General features: G+C 42.4%; 1 protein-coding gene across 1 annotated transcript; it reads right to left on the bottom strand.

Annotated features, from left to right (window-relative positions):
• Nucleotides 1-11,915: 11,915 nt before the first annotated feature.
• LOC126234576 (uncharacterized) lies at nucleotides 11,916-16,195 on the bottom strand. Its single transcript, XM_049943281.1, has 3 exons — nucleotides 16,158-16,195; nucleotides 12,668-12,753; nucleotides 11,916-12,319 (listed from the first exon to the last, which is right to left on the bottom strand). The coding sequence occupies exons 2-3, from the start codon at nucleotides 12,740-12,742 to the stop codon at nucleotides 12,113-12,115; spliced, it is 282 nt and encodes a 93-aa protein (XP_049799238.1). The 5' UTR covers nucleotides 12,743-12,753; nucleotides 16,158-16,195; the 3' UTR covers nucleotides 11,916-12,112.
• Nucleotides 16,196-16,515: the final 320 nt, after the last annotated feature.

The following is a 16,515-nucleotide window of genomic DNA, read 5'->3' as shown; positions in this document are numbered from 1 at the left end:
GTCGCTGATAAAACAAAAACACAATTACGATACTCTTATGTTTCTTTAAGAAGGAGGAGGTCTTGGATAAGTGGTGCGGGAAGCACGTATATTTTATTGACTGGCACACCGCCATATTTGATGTTGTATAAGAACACTGTGAGTTGCAATATTACTAGGCACTCGTTTCTGTAAAGAATTTATATTTATGAAAGTAAGTAGAATTATTTAACTGTAGGCTTATTCGTTGAATATATCTGATTTAACTAACTGTGTAAACTTTTTATGTTTAGTAGACAGTCACCTCTGTACGACGTATTGACATGGCTGGCAAATTATTCTAATATTGAGATTAGATTTGAGTCCGCACCTACCGCAGCAGTCTTTGGAAACGATTTAAATACGAAGTCCGATTATTTGAGTCTTATTTCACGGTCGACTACGAATAACATTGCATTTACGAAAAAGCCATTGTCAAGCGTCTGATACCTAATAATTAAACGTCCACGTTCCAGATAAGCAAATATTAATTACAACCAATCACCATCATACAGATAGAATAATTAATATTCTATTTTATTTTATTTATTTTATAAAGAGCGGATCCAATATCGACCCCTGTGGTACACTTGTAGCGATTATTCCTCATACTGGAAATGCTGTTTCACTGTATACGCTCCCTAAGCTTCGTAATGTAACAATGTGCACGCTTTTAGTTATACTGGATAAAAATGAGTATCTGCAAGATCTGTTAACATCACAATATTTGAGTTTCTCTAGGAGAATATTGCGAACTGTACGATCAAAAGTTTTTGGCAAATCGAGAAGACAACAGTTGGCAATATTTTATCATCAAAATTTTGTATAATCTGATTTCTCCATTGAGATACAGCATGTTCTGTGGAAAGACCCCTTTGAAATCCACATTGAGATCAAGATGTGTTGTTGTTATACATATGCAATTTTTTCTGGTATCTTCGAGAAGGAAGTAAGTAGTGAGAGTAATAGGTAATTAAGGTAATAATTGATAAATGTCTTACCACTTGCCTTGTACAGGCATCTGACAGTAGCATGTTTGTCTGTCTGGAAATATCCCCTGTGATACTGATATGTCCCATATGTCACTGAAAACATTGAATTATGTGAAGAACAGTGTTTTGATGCTTTTTTAAGATATTATAAGCTCCATGACTGTTTATGGCTTTGAGAAGGTTTATTACATTCCTAATTTCTGTGGCAGAGCAAAGAGTAATTATTGTAATTTGCCTATGTGTATGAAGCATTGTTTCTGCTGTATATTCTATTGTTTTATCCTTTATAACTGCCCATGCTAATCTTCTGAGATATGGTACTTCATGGTAGTGATTATTAAATAAATTTGCTGAGACAGATATAATTTATTTTTTGACTGTTTTCTTTGATAACTACATCCTGTAATTCCTGTACTTATTTCCTGGTTTCTCTTCTATTCTCATATAGATTTAAATTTATTATTTGCTTATTGATGCCAGATATTATACCGAGATATGTAGGTTTTTTAAATCGGTTTCCTTAATATAGTACTAAATTTATTGTAATTTCTGGCTGCACGAGTTCACAAACACAGGCTTTCAACATTTGATCTAGGCAGACATCTGTGGTTTCAATAGTTACATGATTCTATTTTTTACGCAAATGACAACTCCTTTCTCCATATTTTCGCTACACAAATGTACTGTTAATTTACCTCTATATTTAACATTTCGATTCCTGGATTTATGTGGTCCCGGTGAGACATAATCCACCAAGAACCTTTTGACGTTATAGATCATATAAATAAATAAGAATTCTTTGGGCCTTTAATATGCTGATGGTGATGTGCAATTACAATATTATTTAAAAAAGTTCTTTTTGTATGTGACACTTCAGTTATGTGAACCTCTTCTAAAGTAATATGCTTGAAATATTTAACCCAAAAATCGATACCTCCCACACCTCTAATCGCAGGAGTATTTTCATTTTGCGCTGAATTCAGCAGCAACTACTTAATGGGGGGGGGGGGGGGGATATCTGCAGAAAAAAGACCTTCTTTCACAAAGCGCCTAGCATCAAGCGCACATTGATCTATCTGTGATTCATATGATCTTGAAACGCGTCCCTGTTGGTTTTTGGACATTTTTGAACACATTCTAAGTTGATTTCTGAACTAACCTTAAGTTGATTTTTGAATGCTTGCATAATGCACATAATGTCTCTGCCGGGGGAATCCTCGTCACATTGAGACATAACATAAACTCTCCTGCATACAAAAGGGGACGAGGCTACACGAGCTGAGCCGAATAAACCCGAACGGGTGAATGCCAAACGCTGTTTATTTATTTGGTTGATAAACGTTGTTATAATTATTAGCGAAATCCTTAAATTTAGACTACCGGGATGGAAATAAACGACTAATAGGAATAACAGGTAAGAAAGAATACATATTATCTTCTCTGTGTATCCAACAAAATGAAATTCTGACAGAATTATTTTTTCCAGATCGCTACACTACTTAGGGCCAGTTGTACAGTCCCAGGTTAGCTGCCACTTAAGTTCTGTTCCCGGAACAACGGGAAAGACGTTTTCGTTGTACGAACACGTAATAACGCCTAACTGGAGAATAAACGCGGGATAACTGAACTGGTGATCCTGGCGGGGTTGCCGAAGTTAACCAGAGAATAAGTTTTGACACTGGCAGTAACAGTTACGGAAGTAGTGATGACAAGATTTTTTTGTTAGAACAGAGAAGGAGAAGGAACGGGGACATCACAAAAAGTGTCTGTAGGAATGTGACGATTTCAAATTTATATAAAAATTTCGTACTACTACTGCTTTTCGATCCCATTTTATGAATGAAATGTGAAACTATTTCCTGACTTAAAACTTTTTTCTTGTAGTAGGCTTAAAAGGCATTTGATATTGGCACCTCGTGAATTATATTGTCATGTCATTTACGTAGATTAGGTAGATAAAAAATGACCATTTGTGCCAAAACAGTCTCACTTATTTGACGTGTGTTGCAACTGCTGCAATATTAGAAAGCCCTATTTTGTTTTAACTAGCAGACAGTGACAAAATAGATGTAATCAAATCGAGAAACCACACCAGTCTTGGGTTCTACCCGCTTTAATAGTTTTTTAGTGTTAGACAGCGACATTTTGATTTTTCATGTAGCAAAACCTTTGACGAACTTCGTTGAGGTAATGGATTCTTTCGCAGGAAGGAAAGCATCCCGTGTAAAGCTGTACCAAGATTAGAGAGAAAAAATTGCTGGGACCTAGGATTGAAGAAACGTGTTGTGTCTTGCTTGTCTCTTGTTTCCTGTATTTAATTTTATGTCACAAAAAAAAGAAAGTTATTGGCTGATAGGCAACAAAGACTCCAAATTTTCTGAAGAGTTCTGATTCTCCCGGCCACCAATAATACCACCCAATATTAATTGCAAGTTTTTTTAAAGAGGTGTAGGATGTCAAACCGCTCGACTGGGAGCAGCAGAGACACCACATGATATTTAATTTCCACTGCGTGAATCTATATTTGACAGTTTCCATTACAAAATGTACAAGTTTGAATTCCGTTAGAGCGAAATACAGTGACGTGCGATAGAGGAATGCTGCGTGAAGACGTGTGGCACTGTACTTTGGCACACTTAAGACCAAATAACATGCCTCACATTTCCTCGAACAAATATGTTTTACATATCAATCTCCTCAGAAAGATGTGCGCTACAAAATGAACATATTTTTGAAAAATTGATTTCTTTTAAAATTTTTAACGTCCTACCTAAAACGCTTTAGAGCGGTGGGTTGGAGGAAGGGTGGGGGGTGGGGGCGCCCCTTTAAGATTTTGCCCCGGTTCGGAAATATCGTAAATCCGGGGCTGTATCCACGTGATGCCTTGCAGATCATTAACGAAATCCACGTGGGTGTGTAGTGTTGCAGTAATTATCTTCTTCAGGTCACTATTGACAGTATTACCCTCTTTTCTCGGTCAAGCTGTTACCTCCTCTCCCAGCTGTAAGTGCCTGACCTTTTTAAGATCGCTACTCAGTGCCTGAACATTCTCTACTACGTCGTCAAAGCTAGCAGTAGATTTACAATATTTGTGATTGGGTACGCTGATCATAATTTTTCATGCAGATTTTGGTCTAGACCCCTTCCATGATTGCTACCTAGCAGCAAGATTTTTGTTTCTCTACTTAGTTTTCGACCAGTCTCTTCCATGTCAATATCTACATCTTCATCTACATGATTGTTCCGTAATTAAGTGCCTGGCAGAGGGTTCATCCAACCACCGTCAAGCTACTGCACTACAGTTCCACTCTCGCACAGCAAACGGGAAAAACGAGCACTGCAACCTTTCAGTGCAAGCTCTGATTTCTTTTATTGTATTATGGTGATCATTTCCCCTTCTGTAGTTGGGGGTCAACAAGATATTTACACACTCTGAGGAGAAGGTTTGTGATTGAAATTTTATGAGATGGTTTCGCCACAACGAAAGACACCTTTGTTTTAATGACTGCCACCCCAATTCGTATATCATGTCCGAGGCACTCTCTTACTTGGTAATACAAAGCGAGCTGCCCTTCTTTGAACTTTTTCGGTGTTCTCCGTCAATCTTATCTGATGCGGATCCCACGGCGCGCAGCAATACTCCAGAAGAGGGCGGACAAGCTTAGCATAAGCAGTCTCTTTATTAGAACTGTTCCATTTTCTAAGTGTTCTGCCACTAAATCTCAGTTTTTGGCTTGCCTTTCCCGTAACATTATCTACGTGATCGTTCCAAGTTCAATAAATCGTTTTCTTCGACACAATTTATAATGTTCGAACACAGTATGTTCCAAAATCCTACTGAAAATCGACGTTAGTAATATAGGTCTGTAATTCAACGGATATCTGTTACTTCCTTTGTTGGGAACTGGTGTGTCTTGTTAAACTTTCCACTCTTTGAGTACAAGGGAGCGGCTGTATCTTCACTGAGTATATGGAGTTACTGTATCAGAATATTCTGAAAGGAACTGACCGGTATAGAGTATGGACCAGAGGCTCTGCTTTTATTGTTTTAAGCTGCTTCGCTACACCCAGGATATCTACTTCTAAGTTACTCACTTTTTCGTTGTTCTTGATTCAAATTCTGAAATATTTACTTCGTTTTCTTTTTTTGTAGGAATTTTGGAAAACAGAATTAATAACTCCGTTTTAGTGGCACTGTCATAAATAACATCACAGTTGCTATTGCACACTGAAGGTATTGACTGATCAATTGCGTCTTACCACTAGTGTGCTTAACATACGACCAGAATCTCTTTGGGTTTTCTGCCATATTTCGAGACAGAGTTTCGTTGCGAAAACTATTAAAATCATCTCGAATCGAGCTTCAGTAAAACTTCGCCTGTCTTGGGGATTTTGTGTTCTTTTATGTTTGGCATGCTTTTTTCCTTGCTTCTGCAACAATGTTTTTATCGGTTTTGTGTACCACGGGCGGCGAGTACCATTTCTTACTAATTTATTTTGGTATTTATTTGGTACATATCTCTTGAATTCTTTTGAGTGATTTACTGAGACCTACTTTGTTCTAGAGCTGAACATGGCTCAAAAAAAAAAAAAAAGAAAAAAAATGGTTCAAATGGCTCTGAGCACTATGGGGGACTTAACATCTATGGTCATCAGTCCCCTAGAACTTAGAACTACTTAAACCTAACTAACCTAAGGACATCACACAACACCCACTCATCACGAGGCAGAGAAAACCCCTGACCCCGCCAGGAATCGAACCCGGGAACCCGTGCGCGGGAAGCGAGAAAGCTACCGCACGACCACGAGCTGCGGACTGAACATGGCTCCTTCCATTCAAGAGTTATTTAGCTCATTGGTAACAAGGCTGTCTAAACTATATCCTTTCTGCCCCTTGCCTGTTACCTCCCCCCCCCCTCCCCCAACACACATCCTCCCATCACTATAACGCCGAGCCACGCGGGGTAGCCGGCGGGCTAGGGCGTCTTGTCACGGATCGCGTGACTTCCCTCGCCGAAGGTTCGAGTCCTCCCTTGGGCATGCGTGTGTGTGTTGTCCTTAGTGTAAGTTAGTTTAAGTTAGATTAACTAATGTGTAAGCCTATGGACCGATGACCTCAGCAGTTTGGTCCCATAGTCCTTACCACAAATTTCCAAATATCACTCATTCTTTTTCCCTCCACGCTCAGGTGCTCTAATTCAGCTCTCGGCGCCTCAGTTTGTGAAGGCAGGACGCAAATCCTCCTGTTCTGCTAACTTCCTGGCCTTTATACTTAACCCACACATCCATGGGATAGCTTCATTAGAAATCCCTTCTGTCCTTCTGTATTAGCCCCAACGAAACCGCAGTTGGCAATTCCCACGCACCAGTCCCAAACTGTTAATTAGCCTACGAGGCGTACGCACGTTTGTCACTCACGGCCGTATAATTAAAAACAATTACTCCAATGTATGTGTTTTTACCTGTTAGTGAATGCACGTAAATAAATTGGGCCTACCAGTCGCTACCTCTAACGATGAATAACCTTCTTATACGTGTATAAATTTAACGGAAATCAGATCTACGTCAATTTCCGTTTACAAACACCACGTAAACATATACTTAACATTTTTCGTGAAACAGAAAAGCAAACAAATAAATCTAGACAAAGTTTATCATGTGTTTATCGTAAACAAATCTAAATCGAAGCCGGCAGTTTCCTTTTTTACGAACTTTTCAGTTTTAAGAAATAGTACTACTAGAAAGACGAAACTTTTATATTGTTAACTGGACACTAATACACTTACTCACTAAGTAATAAAAACGAAAAAACTTTTCAAGACCCGATTAGTAACTATATGACAGCGCGAAATGGGAGCATCGTCGCATTGTACATGTGGATACTTCACTTTCTGCAAGGAATCCCACTTCCTGACCCACGGTATGTGACGTGCCTGTACGATCGTGCACAACCGATAGAATAATTTGACTGTCCTCTCGGACGCTAGTGTAATGGAGAGTTGAGATCTTACATGACGTTGAGTAAAGCCCTTTCAAAACCACCGAGTCCATATTCGCGCGACAATCTTGGGATCCTGCTCATCGTATACAGAAAATATCGCGGAACAATAAAGCACAGAATCCAGAAGCCATGACCGTACCGCTATGGAATTCCTGCACGTGCCGTTAGAAATTTCTCCTTTTTACACGAGGCGTAACACGATCTTCTCACAAACAACCAATATTCAAATGCCATTTCTGTACGAGAAGGGCACTGTGTTATTTCGCACCATACACGGAACGAAGATGCCGTTACTGCTACATGTTTTTTTGGTAATATTGAAACGCTAAAGATTTGTATATTGAAACATGCTCATTAGACGTTTTTTGCATATCATATTCACGGTGGTACGATTTTAGTGCGCAATAGCATACAACTAACATCCTCCGTTCTCTAAAGAATCTAACTCCCATGTGTAAGAGGCGATCAAAAAGTTTTCGTTTGAGTATGTTGCTGCAGCGTATATTCGACGCAGCGCGACTCCGATGCGAGTAGATAAGCACCGACATGTAGTTAAGGGATTAGTGTTACATTCATGACTTTCCGACGTGAATGCAGCAAATGTGGAGATGTGAACTATGGCGATGTTATTACCAAATGCGTCCACACAGAACCAACGTACTGTTATTCTTTTCTTGGCTGCCGAAGTACAAACAGCGGTAGACATCTACCGAACACTGAAGAATGTTTTGGACAGCAAGTCTATCGAAAACCACGGTTATGGAATGGTGGGGCAAGTTCAGCGCTGGATACGATTCGACACAAGAAGCCAGTCGGTCTCGGACATTACGCTATCTCAAGTGGGAGACAGTCTTGCACCCGCCCGATAGTCCTGATCTCTCCCATGCGGTTATCACGCCTCGGTCCCGTAAAAAAAGGCCTTGAAAGATCGACGATGTGTAGCAGGCAGTTACAGACTTTTTCACGCGACAGTGTGGCTTACCAGACGGGTATCATCAACCTGGTACATCGGTGGAATGATTGCATCAATACCCACTGCGATTTTGCGTTATTGGCATGAAACTGTTGACTGTACGACCTTCGAAGGCAAACGTTTTGATCGCCTTTTATATAAAGCAGCTTCAAACGTCTGATTACTTTAAAAATAGGTAGTGAGTTGAAATATTTAACGTTAAGCGTGCAAGCTTAACTACATGTTATAAATTAATGTAACTTTGTAGATAAATTGATATACACTGAAGAACATGCCAAATATCGTGTATGGTCCTCGCGAGCACGTAGAGGTGCTGCAACACGAAGTGGCATGGACTCGACTAACGTCTGAAGTAGTGCTGGAAAGGAACTGACACCATGAATGCTGCCGGCCGCTGTGGCCGAGCGGTTCTAGGCGCTTCAGTCTGGAACCGTGCGACCGCTACGGTTGCAGGTTCGAATCCTGCCTCGGGCATGGATGTGTGTGATGTCCTTAGGTTAGTTAGGTTTAAGCAGTTCTAAGTTCTAGGGAGCTGATGACCGCAGATGTTAAGTCCCATAGTGCTCAAAGCTATTTGAACCATTTTTGAACCGCGAATGCTGTAGGGCTCTCCATAAATCCGTAGGAGTACGAGGAGGTGGAGATCTCGTCGGAACAGAACGTTGCGAGGCATCCCAGATATGCCCAATAATGTTCGTGTCTGGGGAATTTGTTGGCCATTCGAAGTGTTTAAACTCAGAATATTGCTCCTGGAACCACTGTATAGCAATCCTGGACGTGTGGGGTGTCGCATTGTCCTGCTGGAATTGTACAAACCCGTCGGAATACACAATGGACATGAATGGAAGCAGGTGATGAGACAGGATTACGTATGTGTCAGTTGCCAGAGTCGTGTCTAGAAGTATCAGAGGTTTCATAAGACTCCAACTGCACACGCCCCACACCATTACAGAGCCTCTGCGAGCTTGAACAATCCCCTGCTGAAATGCCGGGCCCATGGATTCATGAGGTTGTCTCAATACGCGTACACGTCCATGCGCTCGATACAATTTGAAATGAGACTTGTCCGATCAGGCAACACGTTTCCAATCATCGACAGTGCAATGTCAGTGTTGACGGGCCCAGGTGAGGCGTAAGGCTTTCTGTCGTGCGGTCATTAATGGTACACGAATGGGCCTTCGACTACGAAAGTCCATATCGATGATGTTTCGTTGTATGGTTCGCACGGTGACACATGTTGATGGCACAGCATTGAAATCAGCAGCAATTTGAGGAAGGGTTGCACTTCCGTCACGTCGAACGATTCTCTTCAGTCATCGTTGGTCCCGTTCTTGGAGATCTTTTTCCGGCTGCAGCGATGTCGGATATTTGATGTTTTACCGGATGCCTGATATTCACGGTACACTCATGAAATGGCCATACGAGAAAATCCCCATTTCATCGCTACCTCGGAGATGGTGTATCCCATTTCTCAGTCGCCGACTGTAACACCACACTCAAACTCACTTATATCTTGATAAACCGACATTGTAGCAGCAGTAACCGATCTAACAACTGCGCCAGACACTTGTTATCTGATACAGGCGTTGCCAACCGCAGAACCGTATTCTGCTTAATAATACACACACCAAAAAAATATTTGCATGATCCCGGTTCCCAGAATTCCTGAAGATAGACGTTGACTGTGCATATTGTATTACAGACACAGTCCGTTTGACTGTTCAGAGATGTCACTAAACGCGCCCAAAGATGTAAACGACCATTCTTGAGCAGCGCGTATTAGACGGAGGGGGTCTGACAGCCGATCAGTTCCAGTCGTTCCACCAGGAAGGAGGTACATGGCTCGTGTTGTCTGTAGTTCAACCATACCTAGACGGTCAATACCGCAGTTCATCTCGTCCGCATTGTTACTTTCTGCCAGGAAGGGCTCTCAACAAGGGAAGTGTCCAGGCGACACGGAGTGAACCAAAGCGATGTTGTTCGGACATGGAGGAGATACAGAGAGACAGGAACTGCCGATGACATGCGTCACTCAGGCCACCCAAGGGCTACTATTCCAGTGGATGACCGATACCTGTGGATTATAGCTCGGAGGAACACTGACAGCAACGCCACCATGTTGAATAATGCTTTCCGTGCAGCCACAGGACGTCGTGTTACAACTCAAACTGTGCGCAATAGGCTGCATGATGCGCAACTTCACTCCCGATGTCCATGGCGAGGTCCATCTTTGCAACCATGACACCATGCAGCACGGTACAGATGGACCCAACAACATGTCGCATGGACCGCTTTGGACTGGCATCACGTTCGCTTCACTGATGAATGTCGCATATGCCTTCAACCAGACAATCGTCGGAGACGTGTTTGGAGACAACCCGGTCAGGCTGAATGCCTTAGACACACTGTCTAATGTGGGGGCGACGAACGCCGCTAGTGGTCATGGAAGGCGCCGTAACTGCTGTACGATAGGTAAATGCTATCTTCCGACCGATAGTGCAACCATACCGATAGCATATTAGCGAGGCATTCGTCTTCATGGACGACAATTTGTGGCGCCATCGTGCACATTTTGTGAATGTCTTCTTTCAGGATAACGACATTGCACGACTAGAGTGGGCAGCATGTTCTCCAGACATGAACGCTATCGAACATGCCTGGGATAAATTGAAAAGGGCTGATTATGGACAACGTGGCCCACCAACCACCCTGAGGGATCTACGCCGAATCGCCGTTGAGGAGTGGGACAATCTGGACCAACAGTGCTTTGATGATCTTGTGGATTGTAATCCTCGACGCATTAATGTAAGAGGACGTGCTACTGGTTATTAGAGGTACCGGTGTGTACAGCAATCTGGACCACCATCTCTGAATGTCTCGCTGTGTGATGGTAGAACATGTAATGTGTGGTTTTCATGAGCAATAAAAAGGGCGGAAATGATGTTTATGTTCATCTCTATTCCAGTTTTCTGTACAGGTTCCGGAACTCTCGGAACCGAGATGATGCTTAACTTTTTTTGAAGTGTCTGTATCTCTGCATTTGAGTACGTATGCCTATACGAGTTTCCTTGGCTCTTCACTGTAAGTAGGTATTGTAAGGGAAGTGTGTTGCGAATAGAGTTAGTAGTAGAGAAGCAACAAATGAAAACGTCATGCCTGATGCTGAAGTTTTACTGTGTAGGATTGCGAGCATGTAAGCCGGCCGGAGTGGCCGTGCGGTTCTAGGCGCTACAGTCTGGAGCCGAGCTACCGTTACGGTCGCAGGTTCGAATCCTGCCTCGGGCATGGATGTGTGTGATGTCCGTAGGTTAGTTAGGTATAATTAGTTGTAAGTTCTAGGTGACTGATGACCTCAGAAGTTAAGTCGCATAGTACTCAGAGCCATTTGAACCCATTTTGCAAGCATCTAAATGTTTACGACGTCATATGTACTAAACTATTTGTCGTAAATGATATAATTTTGCAGGTTCAGTCATTGAGATATGTACATACTGTTACGCGAAATACCGAAAATCGCATTTTTGTTGCCGATCCGCTCCAACTGTTATGGATTCCGGATTGTGGGTGGTAGTATGTAATATAGATGTTTCGAGGTTGCATCCGACTTGGTTGTAAGAACTTTTTCTATCACGTTAATGTGACTTTGACACGTGACTGATGCGTGTGAAACCAGAAAATTTCAACAGCTACGGTGTAGCATATTACACAGTACTTTGTACTACATTGTACTTAGCGGTCTTTCTCTCAACTATGAAGAACGATGTGCCTATACCAGATGTTTGTCCAAGCTTTGTCGTGTAGAGTCTTTGGGTTGAGCCGTGCAGTTTCACTCCACACTGGCTGTGAATAAACACGGTTTGCTTTTGTTATCTCGTTTTGATGTTACCCAGTATCTGATGGAGCGTTACACACAGAAAAGAAAGGCAACAGCAGTTGTATAATGTTGTTTATTGAGTGTCAGGATATTGTATCTACAGATAACTGAATCTAAATATCGTCGTAGTACACAATACAGGTACTAACACGGGATTCATTTCCGAAAAAAAGTTCAGTCGCCGAGAAACAGCAATTCCAAACGACGTGCTCCCCATGGGCTTAGGACGTCAGGCAAGTAGTGGTGCTCGGTGTTCACCAAGTGTGAGAGAGGCGAACGCCCCCGGAGTACGTGGGTTTGCCGGCGCCGGGTCCGCGGTAGACCCTCTGCCAGTTACCGTCGGCGTCCACGCGCGTCCTGCCGTCGTCGCTCTTCCAGACGTTTCCGTGGCCGTGGGCGCCCACGACGGTGCCCACGCCCTTCTCCCTGTGCACGTCCACGTCCATTCCGCCACGGTCCTCCTGAGGAGCATCGGAAACACTGTTAAAATCAAACTAAGGGCCCAAGAGCCCACGCTATTGCGGGCCACTGTTGTGTCATCCTCTGTCTATGGCATCATTTGGAAGCCACTATCACAGCATTTACTGTAGTATGTCGAAAATCATCAGGAGGGACGAAAATAGTTTTGGAATCGGCAGATAAGGAAGCATTTCTTATTGGTGGTCTCAGATCAAAGAAGAAAGAGTGCGACTAAAAGTAAACTACTACTGACAGCTGTTTGCCTTAATTTGACGTAGATTTCTTCTCAAACATCGAAAATTTCTGGGCAAGTAAGTCTGTTACCTTGCAGAGAAATAGATGTGGCTTACCTTGTCCTTCGGAGATGGGTGGGCGCAGCTGAGAACTACAGCACTCAGGAGGAGGAACAGCACGGCTGCCTTCATAGTGGTTGACTCTGGAACAGAACAGTTGACTGAAGGTACTTCCAAGTATAAAGTAACACCAACAGTGCGTACGATGTACTAGGCTCTTCCAATCAACGAGAATGTACCATCTCAAACATTAAAGTTTCAAACATTGTTGTTTCTCATCAATCGCATACAATTTTCAAACATAGGAATCATGCAGCCAACTAGTTGCATATAACTGTTTGGTACAATTGACCAAGGTTTCGACACCTACCAACGGTGGCTTCATCAGAATGAAATTTTGAGAAATTGAATAATCACATTGCGAGAAAGCAATGGTCAGAACTTAGATCAGCTATGCTCAAATCAAAAATAAAGTAAAATACGTTCCAGCCTTGTCACGTATGCCTAGTTAGGAATAACATTTCACAGGCAAGAGCGTGCGTACTGGAATTTGCTGATTGAAGCAAAAGATTTTACTGTGCGAGTTTATTAAATTTTGATGTCAATACCAGTGTGCTTCAGACCAGAGCAGCTCAGTTCTAACAATACTAATTGAAATATCTGTAGAGAAAAAAATGTGCTAGAGGGCTAGGGGCTGACAGGCATTTTATAACCTCTGACATGGTCGATACGTCCGGCAAAGCTATTCCACTCGGAACGTTACTCGGCTTGGAACCGATTCTATTTTTCTGTAGCCTTCTGAAAGACCAGGCCCGTAGTTGGAAGGTATACCCTGTCTAGAAACCAACAGAGATCTTCAAACCGACATTCCATACTACAGTCGATTTCATCGCTCTACCTGCGACGTGAACTTGGTTTTACTCTGTAATGCAGTAGTGGACACTTAGCTGCCAATAATACATCCGCCCTGTGTTGTGCTTATAACTGCTTTATCACCGTAAATTACACAGGACTGGTGCATTACTAGTAACACGTTAGTCTTTGTGCGACTGCCCGTAGATGGAGGAAGCTCAACACCTTCCTCAGAATGTAAACTTCATGAGATTCTACAAGAGTAGAGGATTCACGAAGACATCTGGCACCGAGGTATACATTTAATTACAAAATATAGAGATCTGCGCTGATTCGAAACCGAAACTCATTTCTTTGGAACGTGTCGACAGATCAGATGACCTGGAGGCCTGAACACATAAGATTCCTGCAACGAATTGGTAGTAAAGTCGCGACATCTGTGCGCTCTTATTATAACATGCAGGCCAACGTGAAGCTTAAACTGTGATTAATTATAAGTGGTGCAGATCTGCAGCATGTTTACCATCAAAAAGTATTACAATATAAATAGGCAGTAAGTACCTTCACATATCTTGCAGATTGCTTGTACTTAGAAACCATTTTTATCCCCCTGAATCCACAATTAGTGTACATTTCTGATGCTAAGAGAACTGTTAAAAATTCATTAATATAGAGCAGTCCACGGATGTACTGCCGGTTCATAATGTCCTACGGGAACAATATTTCGGCGATCGAAATTTCATCGCTATGTGCCCAGATCGTCAGCCACCAGAAATAGGTTCATGAGGTTAAATGTATAGAATATTATTTATTTACAGGCAGTCTCAATGATGGATCAATACACTTCTGATAACTGTTACACCAATTACGCCAATCCATACCTGAGACGATTCTGAAAGTACTTTGTTACAATGATGTAAGGTGTGACATTTTTAATGTTGTTTCACGTAATTGTTTATTTGTAATTTCTGATACCAGTCACGTTTTTATTTGTTTTATGTTTAATCTAACATAATACTGTTAGAGTAAACATAAAACAAATAAAAATGTGGCTGGTAGCAGAAATTACTAATAAATAACTATCCCACACAGTCACGCTTCAAAAAAGTAAACATTATGCCCGAAAATAATTTTTTTCACATAACAGCACTATTATCGCGAAATATGGGAGAGAGTGTCACAGAAATATACAGGATTTGGGCTGGAAATCATTAAGAGAAAGGCGTTTGTCGTTGCGACGGAACCTTCTCACGAAATTCCAATCTCCAACTTTCTCCTCGGAATGTGAAAATTATTCTGTTGACACCGACTTACCTAGGGAGGAACGATCACCACGATAAAATAAGGGAAATCAGAGCTCGTACGGAATATATATAAAAGCTGCATTACTTCAATACTACACAGAGTGTTACATGTAAATAAAGCTTCCAATATAAAGACGGCAGCTTAGTACTGTCGAAAATAGTTATACAGCGTACATAAACGTGATCGAAGGAATAAAAAAAACTTCGTATCGGAAGCTTTGTTTACCCTGAATTAACTGATCGCTCTCCAGCCGACAATGTCATGGATTTATAATATTTGCTGCATATGGTGTTCGTAAATTCCTATTACAGGCTTCTAGTGCTAGTAAAGGGGAGTGAGTACATAATATTCTGAATCGGAACGAATGTCCGTAAAAGGACAGTTTCCATACTAAAGCAGTTTGGAAAGCCATTTGCTAGGTAGGTATGCAACAAGATAGTCTTGGGGGAGGGGGGTGGGCGTGTTTACATCGTATCGTCTATTGTTATTTGACGCCTGACTTACCTCTCTGACCAGGTTCGAGCCTCATTCACGTGTCTGTGAGTGTCAGAGCAACGTGGTTGAGTACACGTTTGCACAATACACCGGCACGATCCTTCTGAGTGACGGAGCTCCCGGTAACGGAGAAGCTGCTTGTCGCCTTTATCAAGATCGATCTCCACAACGTCCGACTCCATCGCATACACTTTTCTCCACAGTTAAGCAACGTCTTCGAGAAACGATACCCCCATCGTCAGCTGGTTTGACTGTCGTGCTCCTAGGAGACGCCGCACAACCAAGTCGGAAGAAGCCGTACTGTATCACGCTGAAGAGGACCCCTCAATGAGTACACGAGGAATTTATTCGGCTGTTAATGAGTGGAATTGTAAAACAAGTGATGTACTGGGTCACGCCTAATCAGTTAGTCGTAAAAGTGATCACCTTACCAACATGTTTACAAAATGTTGTAGCACAGAAACGGTTCGTTTTCGGACACGAGTTCCTGTTCAAAATATTATCTATTTACTCCCCTCTACAAGTCCTGGGAAATTGTAGCGGGAATTTCCGAACACCCTGTACCTTTTTTTGTTCTCTGATACAGTGGACCCTTTGATGGACTGATCTTAAGCCGAAGTCGATCGTTTCTAATAAAATACACTCTTAGTGCTGTGTGTTGCATAAGATCAGCCTTATAAAATATTTGGAAATGTAAATATTTTATGTGCCGTTCTCGACCTACTAATAATCCATATCAAGCAGCTGACTGTATTAGAATCCCAAAAACCTCTACGGCACATTCACACATCCCACTCTGCTGAGAACGCCATGGAAGCTCGCAGCATTAACACCGTCTATCGTACGGCAGTAGGCAGTATATCTGGCAAATATACACCTAATTTGTGAAACTTACTTGTTTTTCCGCGTCGGTTGTGGTGCTGCAGCCAGACAGTGGGATGTCTGCGGCTCCCGACTGCCAGCAGCCTTTATACCCCAGCGTGTTGGGTCGGCCTTTCCGTCGGTGCATCCCCGCATTGTGCGCAGGTGCCATTGTTTGCTCGCCAGTTAGACCGCGAGGCGCGTGTGCGGGCCCGGTGAGCCGGTCGTAACGTCAGCTCTTTCCTGGCAGAGAGCAGTGACCGCCACGGTCTCGAAGATGGCCCTGGCCTTCCGTTTCGATGAATGCCGGTGGTAAGAGTTATTTGTTGTTGGCACAGTTTGTCCTTCGTTGTTAATTATTATTTCCAAGAATCAGGTAACTCCAATGAACG

This window comes from Schistocerca nitens, chromosome 2, assembly GCF_023898315.1.
Source record: "Schistocerca nitens isolate TAMUIC-IGC-003100 chromosome 2, iqSchNite1.1, whole genome shotgun sequence".
Lineage (NCBI taxonomy): Eukaryota > Metazoa > Arthropoda > Insecta > Orthoptera > Acrididae > Schistocerca > Schistocerca nitens.
This window is presented reverse-complemented; position numbering and strand designations above follow the sequence as displayed.